Raw genomic sequence first — 18972 nt, forward strand, 5'->3', positions numbered from 1 at the left:
GCACAAATGATTTTTGCTGCTTGGTATTTCTCAACTGTATCCATACAGTCTCCACGTTGTCAGAATATTCTTTCTCACTATTGTGTTAATTTCCTCTTTAACCAGCAATGCCACTCCACCACCTTTTCCTTTTTGTCAATCCTTCCTCCATACTGAATACTCTGGGACATTCACTTTCTATCCCTGTCACCCTGCAGCCATGTCTCCATAATCCCAATTATATTGTACCCCTTTACATCTATCTGCGCGATTAATGCATCCACTTTATTATAAATGCTCCGCACACTAAAGCACAAAGCCTTTAAGCTTGTTCTTTTAACTGTGTTTGCCTGGCCCTTATTTTTCTCAATAGCCCTGTGTGAATTTTGACCTTGGTTTCTCTGCCTATCACTTTTCTTTTTCCCTTTTCTACCTTTTGTCTTTGTCGTTGCTCCCTCCTTCTTCTCTGACTCCTTACATAGGTTCCCATCCCTTGGCATATTAGTTTAAATCCTCCCCAACAGCTCTAGCAAGCATTTCCCCTTGGACATCAGTCCCAGTCCAGCCCAGGTGTAACCTGTCCAATTTGTACTGGTCCCAATGTCCGAGGAATATGAAACCCTCCCTCGACGCCATCTTTTCAGCCACGTGTTCATCAGATATATCCTGTCATTTCTACTCTGACTAACACATTACACCGGTGGTAATCCTGACATCACTACCTTTTGAGGCCCAATTTCTTAACTTACTTCCTAGCTCCCTGTATTCAGTTTTTAGGACCTCATCGTTTTTTAACCAGTGTCATTTGTACTGATGTGTACCATGACCGCTGGCTGTTCACCCTCCCCCTCCATAACGTCCTATACCCGCTCCGAGACATCCTTGTCCCCAAGCACCAGGGAGGCAACATACCACCCCGGAATCTTGTTTGCAGCCACAGAAACGCCGGTCTGTTCCCTTTACAGTTGAGTCCCTTGTAACTATTGCCCTTGCACACATTTTTTTACCCCTCCCCTCTGCAGCAGAACCAACCATGGTGCAACAAGTTTGGCTGCTGCTGCTTTCCCCTGAAAGGTCATTCCCCTCACCAGTATGTCTGTTTTGCAGGGGAATGGCCACAGGAGATTCCTGCACTACCTGCCTATCTCTCCTGCTCTGTCTGGTGGTCACCCATTCCCTTACTGCCTGCAGAGCCTGAGGCTGCGGTATGACCACCTCCCTATACGTGCTACCCATGTTACTGTCTACCTCGCGGATGCTCCACAGTGTCCCCAGCCGCCAGTCCAGCTCTGAAACTCGAGCTTCCAGGAGCTACAGCTGAAGACACTTCCTGCACGCATACTGACCTGGCGGGGGTAGGGGTGGGACTGGAACTGTCCCTGGCCTGCTATATGGAGCAAGAGGAGCAAACCAAGTCTTTGAGCTCTTCTGTCATGGTTTAATTCTTTGAATTATATCTTTGAGAGTACTTTGTATTAGATTAAATCAAATCTGGTTACCCGTGGCCCTTCTTTGCTGGTCCGTGTACTACCCTGACAGATTAGAAGTCTAGAAAGGAGTACAAGCAATGGAAGTTGTGAGGACTTACCTGCCTTACCCGCTACTCATCAATCAGCTCTTTCCTTTGTAGTCACTTGTAGCAGGACAAGAACACTCACTTTCCCTTGCCTGGGGTCCTCACAGTAACTTTTGTTTTTGGTTGGAGGAGGGAGGGAGGGAAACACTGAAGTAGTATTTGGGGTTTAACTGTCTCTTGACAACATTCCCACTACAGACCACTGAAAGAGAAAAATGGCCTGTGATTGGAGGGGCAGATATTTGTAGGTCCATCTGTTTTATTTCCCTGTATTTTGAAGAGTTATTTCAAGACTGCATAAGGAAACCCGTGGTTGTATGTTTGATAACCTGATATAGAAGGGTCCAAATTAATTTTCTTTTAAATGCCCAAAGGATATAGATCCTTGCCCCTGAATGCTCAGTCTCAGGAGTAGCTGAGAAACCAGCAAATTAAGAGTATGGTCAACAATTTAAAGTCACGCTTGGATGCTTTAAATGGATTTTGACTTTCTGCAAATCTGTTTTTATTCCTATTGTGGAATCTTGGAAAAATACAGCAGTTGCATTGGCATGGGACAAATATTTAACATTTTGGATAGAGAATGTAGTCTGGGAGTAGGAGGGATATTGTTGTGAACTCAAACGTAATAAGAGAGGGTTGCAGATGTAATTGCATCTTGAAATATTTCTTTCTTTGCAGTGACACGGATACTGTTGTTGGATTACCACGGCCCATCCACGAAAGTATCAAAACTCTTAAGCAGGTATGTGGCTGATGCAGCTTTCAATTGACCACAGCAACTATTCCTCTGAAAAATTATAAATGTCATTATCAAACTTGGTTTTCTCTGTCTCTATTTTGATGCAAAAAGTGTACAATCTCCAGATGCTTCGTTTTATTTTCTCTATATTTTTCCATATTCTATTTATGAGGAAATGTTTTCACATGCACCAACACTCCAATAACTTGGCTGCCTTGTCCTGACTGGTGTCAAGTTTCTTGTGTGTTGTTGGAGCTGCACCCATCCAGGCAAGTGGAGATTATTCCATCACAATCCTGACTTATGCCTTGTAGATGGTGGACAGGCTTTAGGGAGTCAGGAGGTGAGTTATTCACCGTAGTATTCATAGCCTGTGACTTCTCGTGTTGCCAGTGCATTTATGTGGCGAGTCTAGTTGAATTTCTGGTCAATGACAACCCTGGAATGATGTTAGCAGTGGATTCAGTGATGGTAACATGATTGAATGTTAAGGGGCAGTTGTTAGACCTCTTATTAGAGATGGTGATTGTCTGGCATTTGTGTGACACGACTAAGGTAGTAGATTGTGCTGGAGCACAATTTTGCTCTTGTTCGTGGTGCACAGTGGTTCATGGATGCCCAATGTTGAATTGCTAGATCTGTGTGAAATCTGAACGATTTATAACACTCCTAGGCCGCACGATATGATGGAGGATGTTTGTGTCTATAACGATAGTGGGATGGTCACTCTTACTAATACTATCATGAGTAGGTACATCTGCAGCTGGCAAATTTGTAAGGATAAGGTAAAGTATGTTTTTTTTCTTTCCCCCTCATGTTGGTTCCCTCAACACCTGCCATAGACTCAGTCCACCAGCTATGTCCTTCAGGACCTGGTCAGCTTGATCAGTAGTGCTGCTGACTCTTGGTACTGGACATTGAAATCCACCACCCAGAGTGCATTTTGTGACATGCCAGCCTCCGAGCTTCCTCCATGTGTTGTTCAACATAGAGGAGTACTGATTCATCAGTGTGGGAAGACAGTACGTGGAAATCAGGAGATTTCCTTGCCTATGTTTAATCTGAAGCCATGAAATCTCATGGAGTCCAGTGTGAATATCGAGGGCCACCAGGGCAACACTCTCCCAACTGCAAACCACTGTGCTGCCACCTCTGCCAGTAGGATAGAACTTCACCAGGGATGGTTGTGGTGCCCGGGATGCCATCTGTATGGTATGATTCTGGGAGTATGACTGTATCAGGCTATTGCACGACTTGTCTGTGAGTCATCTCTCCCAGTTTTGATACTAGCCCCCACATGTTAATTAAGAGGACTTTGCAGGGTTGACAGAACTATTTCTGCCATTGTCTTTTCCAGTGCCCAGGTTGATAGCAGGTGTTCATCCAGTTTCATTTCTCTGTTGAGACTTTGTGGCGATTGATATAACTGAGTGCCTTGCTGCACCATTTCAGAGGGCAATTGAGAGTCAACTACATTGCTGTGGCTCTGGAGTCACATGGAGGCCAGACCAGGTGAGGATGGCAGACTTCCTTTCCTGGAGGGCATTAGTGAACTATGAATAACAAAAACAACAAATAGGGTCAGAGGAGAAAAGTGGTTAAAAAGACAAAAATAGTGGCTCTTATTATTTGGAGCAATCCAAATTCATTATTGGCACAAATAGATGTTACCACCATTATGGAAACAGTTGCAAGGACATCAAAGCTAGGAACTAAATATTTAGGAATATATGATCTTTTGAAAGGACTGGCAGCGAGAGAACGGTGGTGGAGCAGCTTTTTGAGTATGGAATAAGTACAATGGCAGGAATTTATCCAGGATTAAATGATGTAGAATCAATATGGATTTGGAGGCACGAAATAACAAGGGGAAGAGGTGGGCATAGTATTTGTTCAGTTTGGTAGAGAATAATTGTAAGATATCCATTGTAAATTGTGTAAAAAAGGAAGTACATTAATCATGAATGATTGAATCTTTATGTAGGTTAGGAGAATCAATTTGGCAAAAGTAGCCACAAGGAAAAATTGACAGTGTATCCTGCCCAGTTTCCAAGAACAATTTCCTCAGCATCCAACCAGGGATCAGGATGTTTTGGATCTGGTGATTTGTCATTGGGCAGAATTAATAAATGATCCTAGAGTAAAAGATCCCCTAAGGAAAAGTGACCATAAGATGGTAGAATTTAGCATTTAGTTTGAAAGTGAAAAACTTGGATTGGAAACTTTTAATGTCTTGCCTGAGAAAAGTGAATGTACTGTAGCCAAAATTGAAAGTGACACAAAAGCAGATAAGGAATGAAGTGAAGGTAATGGGCAGCATGGTGGCTCAGTGGTTAGAACTGCTGCCTCAGCACCAGGGACCCGGCTTCACTTCCATTCTTGACTGTCTTTGTGCAGTGTGCATGTTCTCCCAGTGGCTGCGTGGGTTTCCACCAGGTGCTTTGGTTTTCTTCCACTGTCCAAGGGTAGGTTAAGTCAGTTGGCCATGCTAAATTGCCATGTGGTGTCCAGGGAGGTGCAGGTAATGTGGATTAGCCATGGTAGATGCAGGGTGACATGGATAGGATGGGGTGGGTGTGGTGGGTTGGTGATTGGGTCTGAGTGGAATGTTCTTCAGAGGGATGGTGTGTACTTGGTGAGCCAAATGGCCTCTTTCTGCACAGTAGGAATTTTACGATTCTGTTCTATGATTCTATGACACAGGGTCTCTAGAAAGATGTAGGCAGATTAAGCAAGTGGACAATTATTATGTAAACAGGGAAACACACAGAAAGCTACAGAACAGAGGGATTTAGGAGCCCTTGTCCATTAATCGCAAAAAGCTACCTAACAAGTTCAGTGAGTGATAGTGAAGACAATTGGAATGTAAGCCTTTAATTCAAAAGAAATAGAGTATAAAAGACGGGAGGTTTTGCTAAAGCTACGCAAAGCACTAGTCAGGCTGCAGCTGGAATACCGGGAACTGCTCTTGGCCCCTTATCTAAGCAAAGATGCACTGGCATTAGAGACAGTCCAGAGAAAGTTCACTAGGCAGACATCAGGTATGAAGGAACTGTTTCATAAGGAGAGATTGCATACATTGAGCCTGTATTTGGAGTGTAGAAAATGAGATATGACCTTATTGAACCATGCAGGATTCGAAAGGGTAAATGCCGAGAGGTTTGTTTTTCTATTCATTTGTGGGATGTGGGTGTCGCTGGCTGGCCAGCATTTATTGCTCATCCCTAGTTGCCCTTGAAAAGGTGGTGGTGAACTGCCACCTTGACCCACTGCAGTCCATTTGCTGTGGGTTGACCCACAATATTGTTAGGGAGGAAATTCCAGGATTTTGACCCAGCAATAGTGAAAAAATGGCGATATATTTCCAAGTCAGGATGGTGAGTGGCTCGAAGAGGAACTTGGAGGTGGTGGTGTTCCCATATGTCTGATACCTTTGTCCTTCTAGATGGAAGTGGTCGTGGGTTTGGAAGGTGCTGTCTAAGGATCTTTGGTGAATTTCTGCAGTGCATCTTGTAGATAGTACACACTGCTGCTACTGAACATCAGTGATGGAGGGAGTGGATGTTTGTGGATGTGGTGCCGATTGAATGGGCTGCTTTGTCCTGGATGGTGTCAAACTTCTTGAGTGTTTTTGGGACTGCACTCATCCAGGTAAGTGGGGAGTATTCCGTCATACCCCTGACTTGTGCCTCGTAGATGGTGGACAGGCTTTCAGGAGTCAGGAGATGAGTTACTCGCCGCAGCACTCCTAGCTTCTGGCCTGCTCCTGTAGCCACTGTGTTAACGTGGTAAGCCCAGTTGAGTCTCTGGTCATGATAACACCCAGGATGTTGGTAGTGGGGAATTCATTTATGGTAACATGTGGTTAGATTGTCTCTTATTTGTGATGGTCATAGCCTGGCATTTGTGTGGAGTGAATGTCACTTTCTACTTGTCAGCCCAAGCCTGGATATTGTCCAGATCTTGTTGCATTTGGACACAGACTGCTTCAGTGTCTGAGGAGTCACGAATGGTGCTGAACATTGTGCAATCATCGGCCAACATCCCCACTTCTGACCTTATGGTAGAGGAAAGGTTGGTGATGAAGATATTTGGGCCTAGGACACTACCCTGAGGAACTCCTGCAGAGACGTCCTGGGGCTGAGATGATTTACCTCCAGCAACCACGACCATTTTCCTATGTGTCAGGTACGACTCGAACCACCAGAGAGTTTGCCGTTTGATACCCATTGATTCCTGTTTTGCCAGGGCTCCTTGATGCCGCATTTGGTCTTGACGTCAAGACACTCTCACCTTACCTCTGGAATTCCGCTGTTTTGTCCATGTTTGAACCAAGGTTGTAATGAGGTCAGGAGCTGAGTGGCCATGGCGCAACCCAAGCTGGACGTCACTGAGCAGGTTATTGCTGAGCAGGTGCTGCTTGATAGCACTGTTGATGACACCTTCCATCACTTTACTGATGATCGGGAGGAGACTGATGGGGCAATAATTGGCCAGGTTGGATTTGTCCTGCTTTTTGTGTACAGGACATACTTGGGCAATTTTCCACGTTGTTGGGTAGATACCAGTGTAGTAACTAACTGTCCTATAACAGCTTGGCTAGGGCAGCGGCAAGTTCTGGAGCACAAGTCTTCAGTACCATTACCGGAATGTTGTCAGGGCCTATAGTCTTTGCAGTATCCAGTGTCTCCAACCATTTCTTGACATGTGGAGTGAATTGAATTGGCTGAAGACTGGTATGTATAATGCTGGGGAGCACTGGAGGAGGCCGAGATGGATCATCTACTTGGCACTTCTGGCTGAAGATTGCTGCGAATGCTTCAGCCTTATCTTTTGCACTGATGTGCTGGGCTCTTCCATCATTGAGGATGGGGATATTTGTGGAGCCGCCTCCTCCAGTGAGTTGTTTAATTGTCCACTATCATTCACGACAGGATGTGGCAGGACTGCAGATCTTAGATCTGATCCGTTGGATGTGGGATCGCTTAGCTCTCTATCGCTTGCTGCTTTCACTTCTTGGCGTGCAAGTAGTCCTGTTTGACTTTACCAGGTTGATACCTCATTTTCATGTATGCCTGGTGCTACTCTTGGCATGCCCTCCTGCATTCTCAATTGAACCAGGGTTGATCCCTTCGCTTGACAGTAATGGTTGAGTAGGGGATATGCTGGGCCAAGAGGTTACAGATTGTGCTGGAGTACAATTCTGCTGTTGTTGATGGCCTGCAGCGCCTCATGGATGCCCAGTCTTGAGTTGCTAGATCTGTGCAAAGTCTGTCCCATTTAGCACGGTCATAGTGGCATACAATATGATGTGAAGGTGGGACTTCGACTCCACAAGGACTATGCGGTGGTCACTCTTAGCGATACTGTCATGGACAGATGCATCTGCAGCTGGCAGATTGGTAAGGTTGAGGTCAAGAATATTTTTCCCTCTTGTTGGTTCCCTCGCCACCTGCCGCAGACCCAGTCCAGCAGCTGTGTCCTTTAGGGTCCAACCAACTCGATCAGTAGTCCTGCTGCCGAGCCATTTTTGGTGGTGGACATCGAAATCCCCCACCCAGAGTATATTTTGTGCCCTTGCCACCCTCAGTGCTTCCTCCAAGTGTTGCTCAACATTGATCAGCTGAGGGAGGACGGTATGTGGTAATCAGCAGGAGGTTTCCTTGCCCATGTTTAACCTGAAGCCATGAGACTTCATGGGGTCTGGAGTCAGTGTTCAGGACTCCTAGAGCAACTCCCTCCTGACTGTATCCCACTGTATTGCCCCATCTGCTGGGTCTGTCCTGCTGGTGGGACAGGACATACCCAGGGATGGTGATGGTGGTGTCGGAGATATTGTCTGTAAGGTATGATTCTGTGAGTATGACTATGTCAGGCTGTTGCTTACCTAGTCTGTGAGACAGCTGTCCCAATTTTGGCACCCCTGTATGTTAGTGAGGAGGACTTTGCAGAGTCGACAAGGCTGTTTCTGCCCTTGTCTTTTCCTGTGCCTAGGTTGATGTTAGGTGAGACTGTGTAGTGATTGGTACAACTGACTGGCTTGCTAGGCCACTTCAGAGGGCAGTTGAGAGTCAACCACATTTCTGACGGTCTGGAGCCACATGTAGGCCAGACCAGGTGAGGGTGGCAGATTTCCTTCCTGAAGGGCATTAGTGAACCAGATAAGTTTTTCCGACTATCGGCAATGATCTCATGGTGATCAGTAGATTCTTAGTAGACTTGAATTTTTTTTTTATGTATTGAATTCAAATTCCAGTATTTGCTGTGGTGAGGTTCGAACCGGGTCCCCAGAACATTAGCTGGGTTTCTGGATTAATAGTCTAGCGATAATACCACTAGGCCATCGCCTACCTGAGAGTGTAGGACCAGAGGGTGTAATCTCAGAGTAATGCGTCACCCATTTAAAACAGATGAGGAATTTCTTCTTTCAAGTGGTCGTGAATCTATGGATCTCTATCACAGAGGGCTGTTGAAGATGGGTCATTAAGCGTATTCAAGGCTGAGATAGGATTAGGGATAGATTTTTAATCATTCAGGGAATTGAGAGTTATGAGGAAAAGGTAGGAAAGTAGAGTTGAGGATTATTGTATTGGCCATGATCTTATTTCATGGCAGCTCAGACCTGATGGGCTGAATGGCTTACTTCTGCTCCTACATTTTGTGGTCTTCTACAATTGTGCTGATATTAAATAAGGGTAATTACATAGGGGTAAAGGCAGAGTGGTCTTGACTGGAAAAGAAGTTTAGCAGAAAAGACACTTAAGCACTGAGAGACAATTAAGAAAATCGTTCATGACTCGCAGCAAAGATATATCCAGTGAGGTCGCAGGATTACAGGAAGGATATAAACTGACAATGGCTTACCAAGGAAGTTCAAGATAAATGTTGCAAACCGGCTGCCTGGCTAACTGAGTTAACTGATCTCTAAATGAGTGGACAAAAACCTGGCAGATGGAATATAATTTAGAAAGATGTGAAGTTAGGCACTTTGACAGGAAAAATAGAAGGAATGAATATTATGTAAATGGGGATACCCTGCAGAAAATTGCAGCACACAAGGATTTTGTGGGTCTTCATTTGTGAATCATCCAAGCAACATAGATTGGGAAATGTTACTGAAAGGAATGACAGTGGATAAGGCAATGGCATACATTCAAAGAGTGAATGGGTGAATGCCAAAACTTGTTTGTTCCAGTCTACAGCAAGAGTGCAAAGAGAACAGTGGCCAAACCATGGCTTATGAGCCAAGTTAGAGATAGTATTAGGTACAAGAAAGAGATATACTCATTGGCAAGATAGAATAATACACCTGAGGACTGGGAGCAGTTTAGAAATCAAGAAAGACCAATGCTTTGGTTAAGAAGGGGAAACAGAGTATGAGAGTAGGCTTGCAGACAACATAGGAATCACAAAATCCCTACAGTGTGGAAAGATGCAGTTCAATCCGTTGAGTGTGCATTGATCCTCTGAAGACCATCTCACCCAAACACCACACCCTACCCTATCCCTGTAACCCAGCGTTTACCATGACTAATCCACCTAACCTGAACATCCATGACACTACAGACAATTTAGCATGGCTATTCCACCTAACCTGCATATCTTTGGACTGTGGAATGAAAGTGGAGCACCCAGCAGAAACCCATATAGACAGGAGGAGAACGTGCAAACTCCACACAGTCATCCAAGGCTGAAATCGAACCCGGGTCCCTGGCGCTATGAGGCAGTAGCGCTAACCACTGAGCTACCGTGTCGCCCTGATTGTAACCATGCCGTCCTGACTGTAGGAACTGACTTTAATAGTTTCTATGGCTATGTCAAAGAGAAAAACAGTGAAAACTAATGTAGAATTAGATTTTATTGTTACACGTGCTCAAGTGCAGGAGTATAGTGAAAAATGTACAATGTTGCCATTGCCGCCATCTATGGTACAAAGGTACTTAGGTACAAAATCTTGGGTACAAAGTAGAAAAATAAAGAAACAAAGTTTAAAGTTATACGTTATAGTTCTTCTTAGTATTAAGTAGTAAAATAAAGAAATAAGGTTAGAAGTTCAGCATTACAGTCTTGCTTAGGTGCTTAGCCATGCTGTGCTTGCACTCCATACAAGGGCTCAAACTCTCCCACTTTGACCTGCTCTCCCCATGCTGGCCCGCTCTCCCCGTACTGGCTGGCCGAACTTGCTGGGAGAACTTGGGCTGCCTGCTCTTGCTATCACTGCATTGCTCTCGACGATGCTGTATATGCTGCAGCACCTCCATGTTGGGCTTGCTCTCCCAACATTGGGCGGGTTCTCTGACCGTCAAAGTTCCAATCCAGGCCCACAACCACTGCCACGCACCGGACCTCTAGCTGACCACCAAAATCCAGATCCAGGCCATCAGCCTCTGTCACACTTTAGGTGCTGACGAAGCCGCTGCCTCCATGACTGAATTCTCTCCAGAAGGCAAGTAAGTAGAAAAAAATCTCTAAAACCTAAAAATAAGAAAAATGAGAGAAAAAAGGAAGGAAATAAAGAAAAGCAGACATATTGGATGGGCCTTCTCTGCTGCTGCCATCTTATGTCCCTTCAGGTAGGGCCCTTACAGAAACTAGGGAATTTATAATGGGTAACAAAGAAATGCCTGACAAACTAGATTCATACTTCATTTCTGCGTTCACAAAGGCAGACGTGAATAATGTACCAGAAATAATGGAGAACAGAGAGTTTGGTGACAGGGAGGAACTGAAGCAAATTTGTATTGTCAAGAAATGGGGTGGAGCAACTGTACTTAAGGAAGTGGCAGAGAGATAGTCAATGCATTGATGGTCGTCTGCCCAGATTCTTTAGACTCTGAAACAGTTCCTATAGATTGGAGCGTAGTGAATATAACCCCACTCTTTTTTTAAAAAAAAAGGAGGTAGAGAAAAAACAGTGAATTATAGACCAGTAATTCTGAAATTGTTAGTGAGGAAAATGCTAAAGTTCATTATCAAGGAGTTTATAGCAGAGCACTTAGAAAACAGTGATAGAATCAGACACAGTTAGCGTGGTTTTACCGAAGTCTAATCTGATAGTAAAGGTCATCCATTTAGGGCACTGATACGAGTTTCCTTGAGGCTATCCTTAATCACAGAGGGCTGTTGAGTTTGGTCGATAAGTATATTCCAGGTTGAGAAAGACATTTTTAATTAGTGCTGGAATTGAGGGTTATGGGGAAAAGCCAGAAAAGTAGAATTGAGAGTTTCTGGATCAGTCATGACCTCATTGAATGACGGAGCAGACTCCGTGGCATGACCAGCCTACTTTGGAGTCTTTCTCCCAGACTGGGAATGTCAAAAAATTGGGGATATACGTCCAAAGGAGATGTGCGAGGCAAGTTTTTTATGCAGATGGTAGGTGCCTGGAATGTGCAGCCAGGGGAGGTAGTAGAAGCAGATATGATGGCAGTGTTTAAGAGGCATTTAGACAGTCACATGAACAGGCAGGGAATAGAGGGATATGAACCATGTGCAGGCAAATGGGATTAGTTCAGAATGGCGTCATGGTCGGCACAGACATAGTGGGCTGAAGGGCCTGTTCCTGTGCAGTACAGTTTTATGTTCTATGTTCTGCTTCTTCAACCAATGTCTTAGTACTACTGGGAATGAACCTGTTGTCATTGGAGAAAAAATTCGGAAGACTAGGCTTGTATCTGTTGGAATTAGCTGAAACATGTAAGGTCCTGAGGGGTCTTGACAAGGTTTATATGGAGAGGATGTTTCCTCTAATGGAAGAATGAAGAACTAGGGGATAAGACCATAAGACATAGGAGCAGAAATTAGGCCATTCGGCCCATCGAGATGCTCCACCATTCAATCATGAATGATAAGTTCCTCAACCCCATTCTCCCACTTTCTCCCCATAACTCTTGATCCCCTTGATAGTCGAGAACCTATCTATCTCAATCTTAAATGTACTCAATGATCTGGCCTCCACCACCTTCTGTGGCAGTAAATTCCATAGATTCACCACTCTATGGCTGAAGAAGTTTCTCCTTATCTCCATTCTAAAAGGTCTTCCCTTTACTTTAAGGCTGTGCCCTTGGGTCCTAGTCTCTCCTACCAATGGAAGCTTCTTCCCAATAGCTACTCTGTCTAGGCCATTCAGTATTCTGCAAGTTTCAATTATATCCCCCTCATCCTTCTGACCTCCAATGTGTATAGTCCCAGAGTCCTCAAACGTTCCTCATACGTTAAGCTTTCCATTCCTGGGACCATTCTTGTGAACCTCCTCTGAACCTGCTCCAGGGCCAGTACATCCTTCCTGAGATATGGGGCCCAAAACTGCACGCAGTACTCCAAATGTGGCCTGACCAGAGTGTTATACGTCAGGAGTACATCCCTGCTTTTATATTCCAGTCCTCTCAAAATAAATGTCAACATTGCATTTGCCTTCCTGACTACTAACTCAACCTGCAAGTTTACCTTGAGAGAATCCTGGACTAGAACTCCCAAGTGCCTTTGCACTTCAGACTTCTGAATTTTCTCCCCATTTAGAAAATAGTCCATGCTTTTATTCTTCTCACCCAAGTGCATGACCTCACACTTTCCCACGTTGTGCTCCATCTGCCACTTCTTTGCCCACTCTCCTAACCTGTCCAAATCCTTCTGCAACTCCCCACCTCCTCAATGCTACCTGTCCCTCCACCTATCTTTGTATCATCTGCAAACTTAGCCAGAATGCCCATAGTTCCTTCATCTAGATCATGAACGTAAAAAGTGAAAAGTTGTCGTCCCAACACTGACCCTTGCAGAACACCACTTGTCACCGGCTGCCATCCTGAGAAAGACCCTTTTATCCCCACTCTCTGCTTTCTGCCAGATAGCCAATCTTCTGTCCATGCTAGTACCTTGCCTCTAACACCATGGGCCCTTATCTTGCTCAACAGCCTCCTGTGCGGCACGTTTTCAAAGCCTTCTTGAAGTCCAGGTAGATAACATCCATTGGCTGTCCTTGGTCAACCCTGCTCGTTACTTCCTCAAAGAATTCTAGCAGATTTGTCAGGCATGACCTCCCCTTGATGAAACCATGCTGACTTTGCCCACCATGCTGACTTTGCCCTACTTTGCCATACACTTCCAAATGTTCAGAAATCTCATCCTTTACAATGGACTCCAAAATCTTACCCACGACTGAGGTTAAGCTAAACGGCCTGTAATTTTCTGTCTTTTGCCTTACTATTTTAAAACCAAAAGTCGCTCATTTGAAACAGAGCGATGGTAATTTGTTTTTTTGCTCTCTGAGGCCCGTAATTGTTTGTGATTCGAAGACCATGAGACATAGGAGTAGAAATTAGATCATTCGACCCATCAAGCCTGCTGTCCTATTCACGCATGGCTGATATGTTTCTTAACCCCATTTTCCCGCCTTCTGCCTGTAACCATGATACCCTTAACGGTCAAGAGCCTATCTATCTCTGTCTTAAATATACTGAATAAGCTGGCGTCCACAGCCTTCTGTTGAAATGAATTCCATAGATTCTTGTCCTGAAAAAGTGGTGGAAGAGGAGTCCTTTAATATTTTTAAGTCATATATTGCTAGATTCTTGTTAAGCAAGAGGGTGGTAGGCTATCAGGGATAGGCAGGTATTTGGATTTGAAGTTACAGTCAGATTACCCGTGATGGTATTGAATGGCAGTGCAGGCTCAAGAGACTGAATGGCCTACTCCTGCTCCTAATTTGTATGTTCTTATGAGCAGCACAAGGCATCCCTGAAAATGAGGTACTAACTTATCAGCACTAAATTATACCACATCTAGTAAAGCTGCATACTCTTGACAGAGTAATGGATTTCAAATCTGATGAATTTGAAGGAAGCTTTGAAAACCTGTCTCATCTCACTGTAAATATTGTTCACAATAAAGTATCTAACATGGGGGTAGGAATGTGAGAGATTCCATTAACATTTCCATCTTCAAATGATGACAGGTTCCATCAAAGGACAAGGCTGTATGATTCACAACCAACTTCAGTCAGTTGTGCAGATTGGGTGATCCACCACCCTATTATCAGCAAAGTAAAAGGAGGAGTCATCTACACTCCTCATTCACCAATATGCAGGCTATAAATGTTCCCTTTGGGTTTTGCCAGGATGGCTTATTTTTGTACTTGTTGCAGCCTTGATCTAAATGAGCCACGTTCTAGAGTTGACCATAAATACTTTTGATATCAAGACAGTGTTTGACTTAAGTTAGCCCCGAGGAATTGAAGCCTCCAACTGTTCATACTTGGCACAAAGGAAGATGGTTGCCATTGTTGATATGATATCCACCCAGAACATCATTACAGGAGACTCTTTAAGCCAGCATCGAAGGCCCAATAATTCATAATTGCATCACCATTGACCAGAATTTCATTTGGACTAGCCACATAAATGTATTGACTGTGACAGCAAGTCAGAAGTCATCTATTCCGTATTGACTAACTCCCCAGAATCACTCCAAAGTCAATAAGGCATACATCAGGACAGTAATGGAATAGTCTGCACTTCCTTCGAGAGATATAACTGCAAAAATGTAATGAGAAGCTTGACACAACCCAGGACAAAGCAGCCTGCTTGTTTGGAACTCCAACTGGCATAACATGGCTGTAGTGCATACCATTTCTAGAATGCACTGCAGCAATTTACGAAGGCATTTTAAACGGCATCTCCTAAACATGTGACTTTTATCACCTAGTCGGACCAAAACAACGGATTCAAAGGAACTCATTATCTCCAAGAGCCCATTGAAGCTGTATATCATCCTATCTAGGCTATGTGTCCACTGACCTTCCACTTTTGTTTGCTCTAAATTGAGAAGCTGCTGACCAAACAGTTGATTTGGAAGTGCATCCACCACATCGCCTGCAGTAGTTCAAGACATACTCTCACCTATAATTCCGTCTCAAGGATATGTAGGATGGGCAATAATTGTTAACCTTTTCAGTGACCTCCATTTCCTGGGATTTATCGGATGTTGTATCAAAACCCATAAGATGGTTGATATGGAAAATAATCACTTGCATGCAGCAGGGGATTCTGAGATTGGAGCAACAAAACACTAGTATTGAAATACTGCTTTTCTCAACAATTTTAATACTTGAGATGCTCTGCTTGAATTGGAATGTGTTCTACTCCCCAAATCCAATGCTCTAAATAGCAGTAAAAATCATTTTGAAATATGTATTCTGTATTCTTAGTTTTTAAAATAGAGCAACTCAGAAATGTGACAGTTTAAATTCATTATTTTGTCTACTTCACAGCACAAGTACATTTCAATATCTGAAATTCAGATCAAGAAGGAGGAGGAATATTTGAAAAAGCCACTCTCTGCCGTACGTATAATGCTATTTTTAAATTTTGAATTCAGCTCATGTCAGTTAGGAGTAGAATTTTTAATAATAAATTTGATTCTTAACCTGTGTACCTGTAAATAGGTGTTACCTTACACAGAGTATTCACATCCACTACCACTGACACACAGTGTGATGTGGAGGTGACAATGTTGGGCCAGGGTGGACAAGGTCAGAAGTCACACGACACCAGGTTATAGTCTAACAGGTTTATTTGAAATCGCAAGCTTTCGGAGCATTGCTTCTTCTCCACGTGAAGTGAAGAGAACCACATAAGCACAGAATTTATAAGCAGAATGATCAAAATATCATATAAATGGTGAGTGTGGAATGTTGACAGGTTGAATAATAAGTCGCTGAAGGTGATCAAGTGTCAGATGGTGTGAGCAAAGTGCCAACTGCTGAATAACAAGTGAAGGGATGACCTATATTCTGATTAATTCAGATAGAGAGATAATTACAAAAAATTAAACATAAGGTGGTGCTGAAGACAAACCAAATGGCTGCAATAACTTGATGGGTATAAGAGTCACATGCCGAGGGTCTGATCAATATAACAAGTAATCCAAAAGTGTACAAACTAATTAAGATAGAGAGATCACAACAAATTATCAAGGCGATGGTATCAAAGTAGGATAGTAAGGAAGATTTTACAAATATATGGTGGCAGCAATATGCACCACAAAAACAATGTAGCAACATGTCACACCTTCTTCAACTGCACCTGGAAGGACAAGGGCATCTGTTTAAAAGTCCACCACCAATAGGTTCCCCTGAAAGCCACAACCTAGCCTAACTTAGGACTGTACTACCATTCCTTTACAGTCATTGGATCAAAAATCCAAATTGTCTTCCTAACTACACTGAGTGTACATGTACCAGATAGACTGCAGCAATTTAAGAAGGTGGCTTTATCATCATCTCTTGAGCAGTTAGGGATGGGCAGTAAATGTTGGCCTTACCAATTTAATCCATATTCCAGAACAGAATGATAAACAACCTAACGGTGGCAGTAGGTGAGCTTCTAGAGTTAAAAATAGGAAATAAAGTCAATTTTCACCTGGCTTAATGAATACCAGCTGGTGTGGCTTTATAAAAGGCAAATTATGTTTGACTCAAATAAATGATTGAATGTGTTGATGAAAAGTAGAAATTAAGAGTGAATTTCTAAACAAACTTGTATTTAAATAGCATCATTATTTTAGGAAAATGTTTCGATGCACTTCAGATGAGTCACTTAAGATGCTCAAACATGGATTATTTCATAAACTTGGGACTATTTGGATTGGAATAATTTATTAACATCCACTAAGGATTGATTAATGACTTAAAGTTGTAGGATTAATAGGACATTTCCCGGATTGGTATTTTGGAGCTGGCAGGGTACCGCATGGATTAGTATTTGGACCTCAGCTATTTCGGATCAAAATTAATGACTTGGATGCGTTGATTGAATGTAACATATTCAGGTTAGCTGGTGATACAGTCAGATGGAAAGGAAATGCTGAGGATTCATTGAGGATGCAGAAGGATACAGACAGATTTGGTATGTAGACAAGAACATGACAGATGGAATATAGTATGCCAAAGTGTGAAGTTATCTATTTTGTATGATGGAGGAAAGGGAAAGTTACCTTTCTGGCTGCTGAGAGATTAGGAAATATTCATAACCAGAGTGACATTATTAAAAGGCAGGGGAAAATGGGAGGGCTCAGGAGAAGTTATTGAAGCTTCCAGAACAAGTAATAGTATGGAAAGGATCAGCAATCTAACTTCAGACACAGCAGATGAGGGGGCACCTATGAGAAGAGGGTAGTCAACTCAGGATTTGAGGATGTTGTACTTAAATGCACGCAGTGTACGAAACAAGGTAAATGAGCTTGTAGTGCAGATTGAAATTTGTAGGTACGATGTGGACATCATTGCTAGAAAGGATGATGGATGGGAACTAAATATCCAAGGATATGCATCCTATTGAAAGGATAGGCAGAGGGATCCGTGTTGTGCTATTAGTAAGAAATTAAATTAAATTTTTTTTATTCACTCATGGGATATGGGTGTCGCTGACTGACCAGCATTTATTGCCCGTCACTAGTTGCCCTTGAAAGGGTGGTGGTAAGTTGCCTTCTTGAACCACTGCGGTCCATGTGTAGTAGGTTAAGCAGTAGATACAACTGAGTGGCTTGCTAGGCCATTTCAGAGGGCAGCTGAGAGTCAAGCACATTGCTGTGGGTCTAAAGTCTCATGTAGCCCAGACCAGGTAAGGGAATGTAGATTTCCTTCCATGAAGGATATTAGTGAGCCAGATGGGTTTATGCCAACAATAGGCAATGTTTTTATGGTCACCAGTAGATTCTTAATTCCAGATTTTATTATTATTGAACCTGGGTCCCTGGAACTAATTCCACTAGGCCATCTGAAAAAAACTGCAGATGCTGTAAATCAGAGACAAAAATAAAAATTGCTAGAAAAGCTCAGCAGGTCTGGCAGCATCTGTGGAAACAAATCAGAGTTAATGTTTCGGTTCGAGGAAGGGTCACTATTACAATAATTAGCGTGCAGGTAGACTGGGAAAATCAGGTCGGCAACAGATCCCAAGAAAATGCATTCATGGAATGTCTACAAGATGATTTTATGGAGCAGCTCGTGGTAGAGCCCATAAGGAAACAGGCAAATCTATATTTTGTGATGTGTAATCAGGCCAACTTGATTAGGGAGCTTAGGTGAAGGAATATCTAGGGGGCAATGACCATAATATGATAGAATTCACCCTGCAGTTTGAGAGGGAGAAACTGGAATCAGATGTAACAGTATTACAATTGACGTGAGAGAATTGATTGGAAGGGGAGCCTAGAAAGGAAGACAGTGGAGCAGTATGGCAGGAATTTCTGGAGAGAGTTCAGGAGGCACAGCAGAAATTCATCCCAAGGATGAAGAAACATACTACAGGGAGGATAAGGCAACCATGGCTGATGGAGAAGGCAGGGAGAGCACAGAAAGCAAAAGAAAAAGCACACAATATAGAACATAGAACATAGAACATTACAGCACAGTTCAGGCCCTTCGGCCCTCGATGTTGTGCCGACCTGTGAAACCAATCTGAAGCCCATCTAACCTAAACTATTCCATTATCATCCATATGTTTATCCAATGACCATTTAAATGCCCTTAAAGTGGGCGAGTCTACTATTTTTGCAGGCAGGGCATTCCACGCCCTTACTACTCTCTGAGTAAAGAACCTACCTCTGACGTCTGTCCTATATCTATCACCCCTCAATTTAAAGCTATGTCCCCTCGTGCTAGCCATCACCATCCGAGGAA

The 18972-nt window shown here is 43.3% G+C and overlaps 1 protein-coding gene across 8 annotated transcripts in view; it reads left to right on the forward strand.

The window, feature by feature from the left end:
* Positions 1 to 18972, forward strand: part of strip1 (striatin interacting protein 1) — a 220487-nt gene that overhangs the window by 102455 nt on the left and 99060 nt on the right. For all 8 annotated transcript variants that reach the window (XR_007264746.1, XR_007264745.1, XR_007264743.1 and 5 more), the window contains exons 12-13: positions 2237 to 2300; positions 15562 to 15633. Coding sequence is in view for 2 of the 8 variants with exons in the window: in XM_048611980.1 (XP_048467937.1) it covers positions 2237 to 2300; positions 15562 to 15633 (136 nt within the window). In the remaining 6 variants the exon portion in view is untranslated. The remainder of the gene's footprint in view (positions 1 to 2236; positions 2301 to 15561; positions 15634 to 18972) is intronic.

This window comes from Rhincodon typus, chromosome 25 (assembly GCF_021869965.1).
Source record: "Rhincodon typus isolate 14 chromosome 25, sRhiTyp1.1, whole genome shotgun sequence".
Classification (NCBI taxonomy): Eukaryota; Metazoa; Chordata; class Chondrichthyes; order Orectolobiformes; family Rhincodontidae; genus Rhincodon; species Rhincodon typus.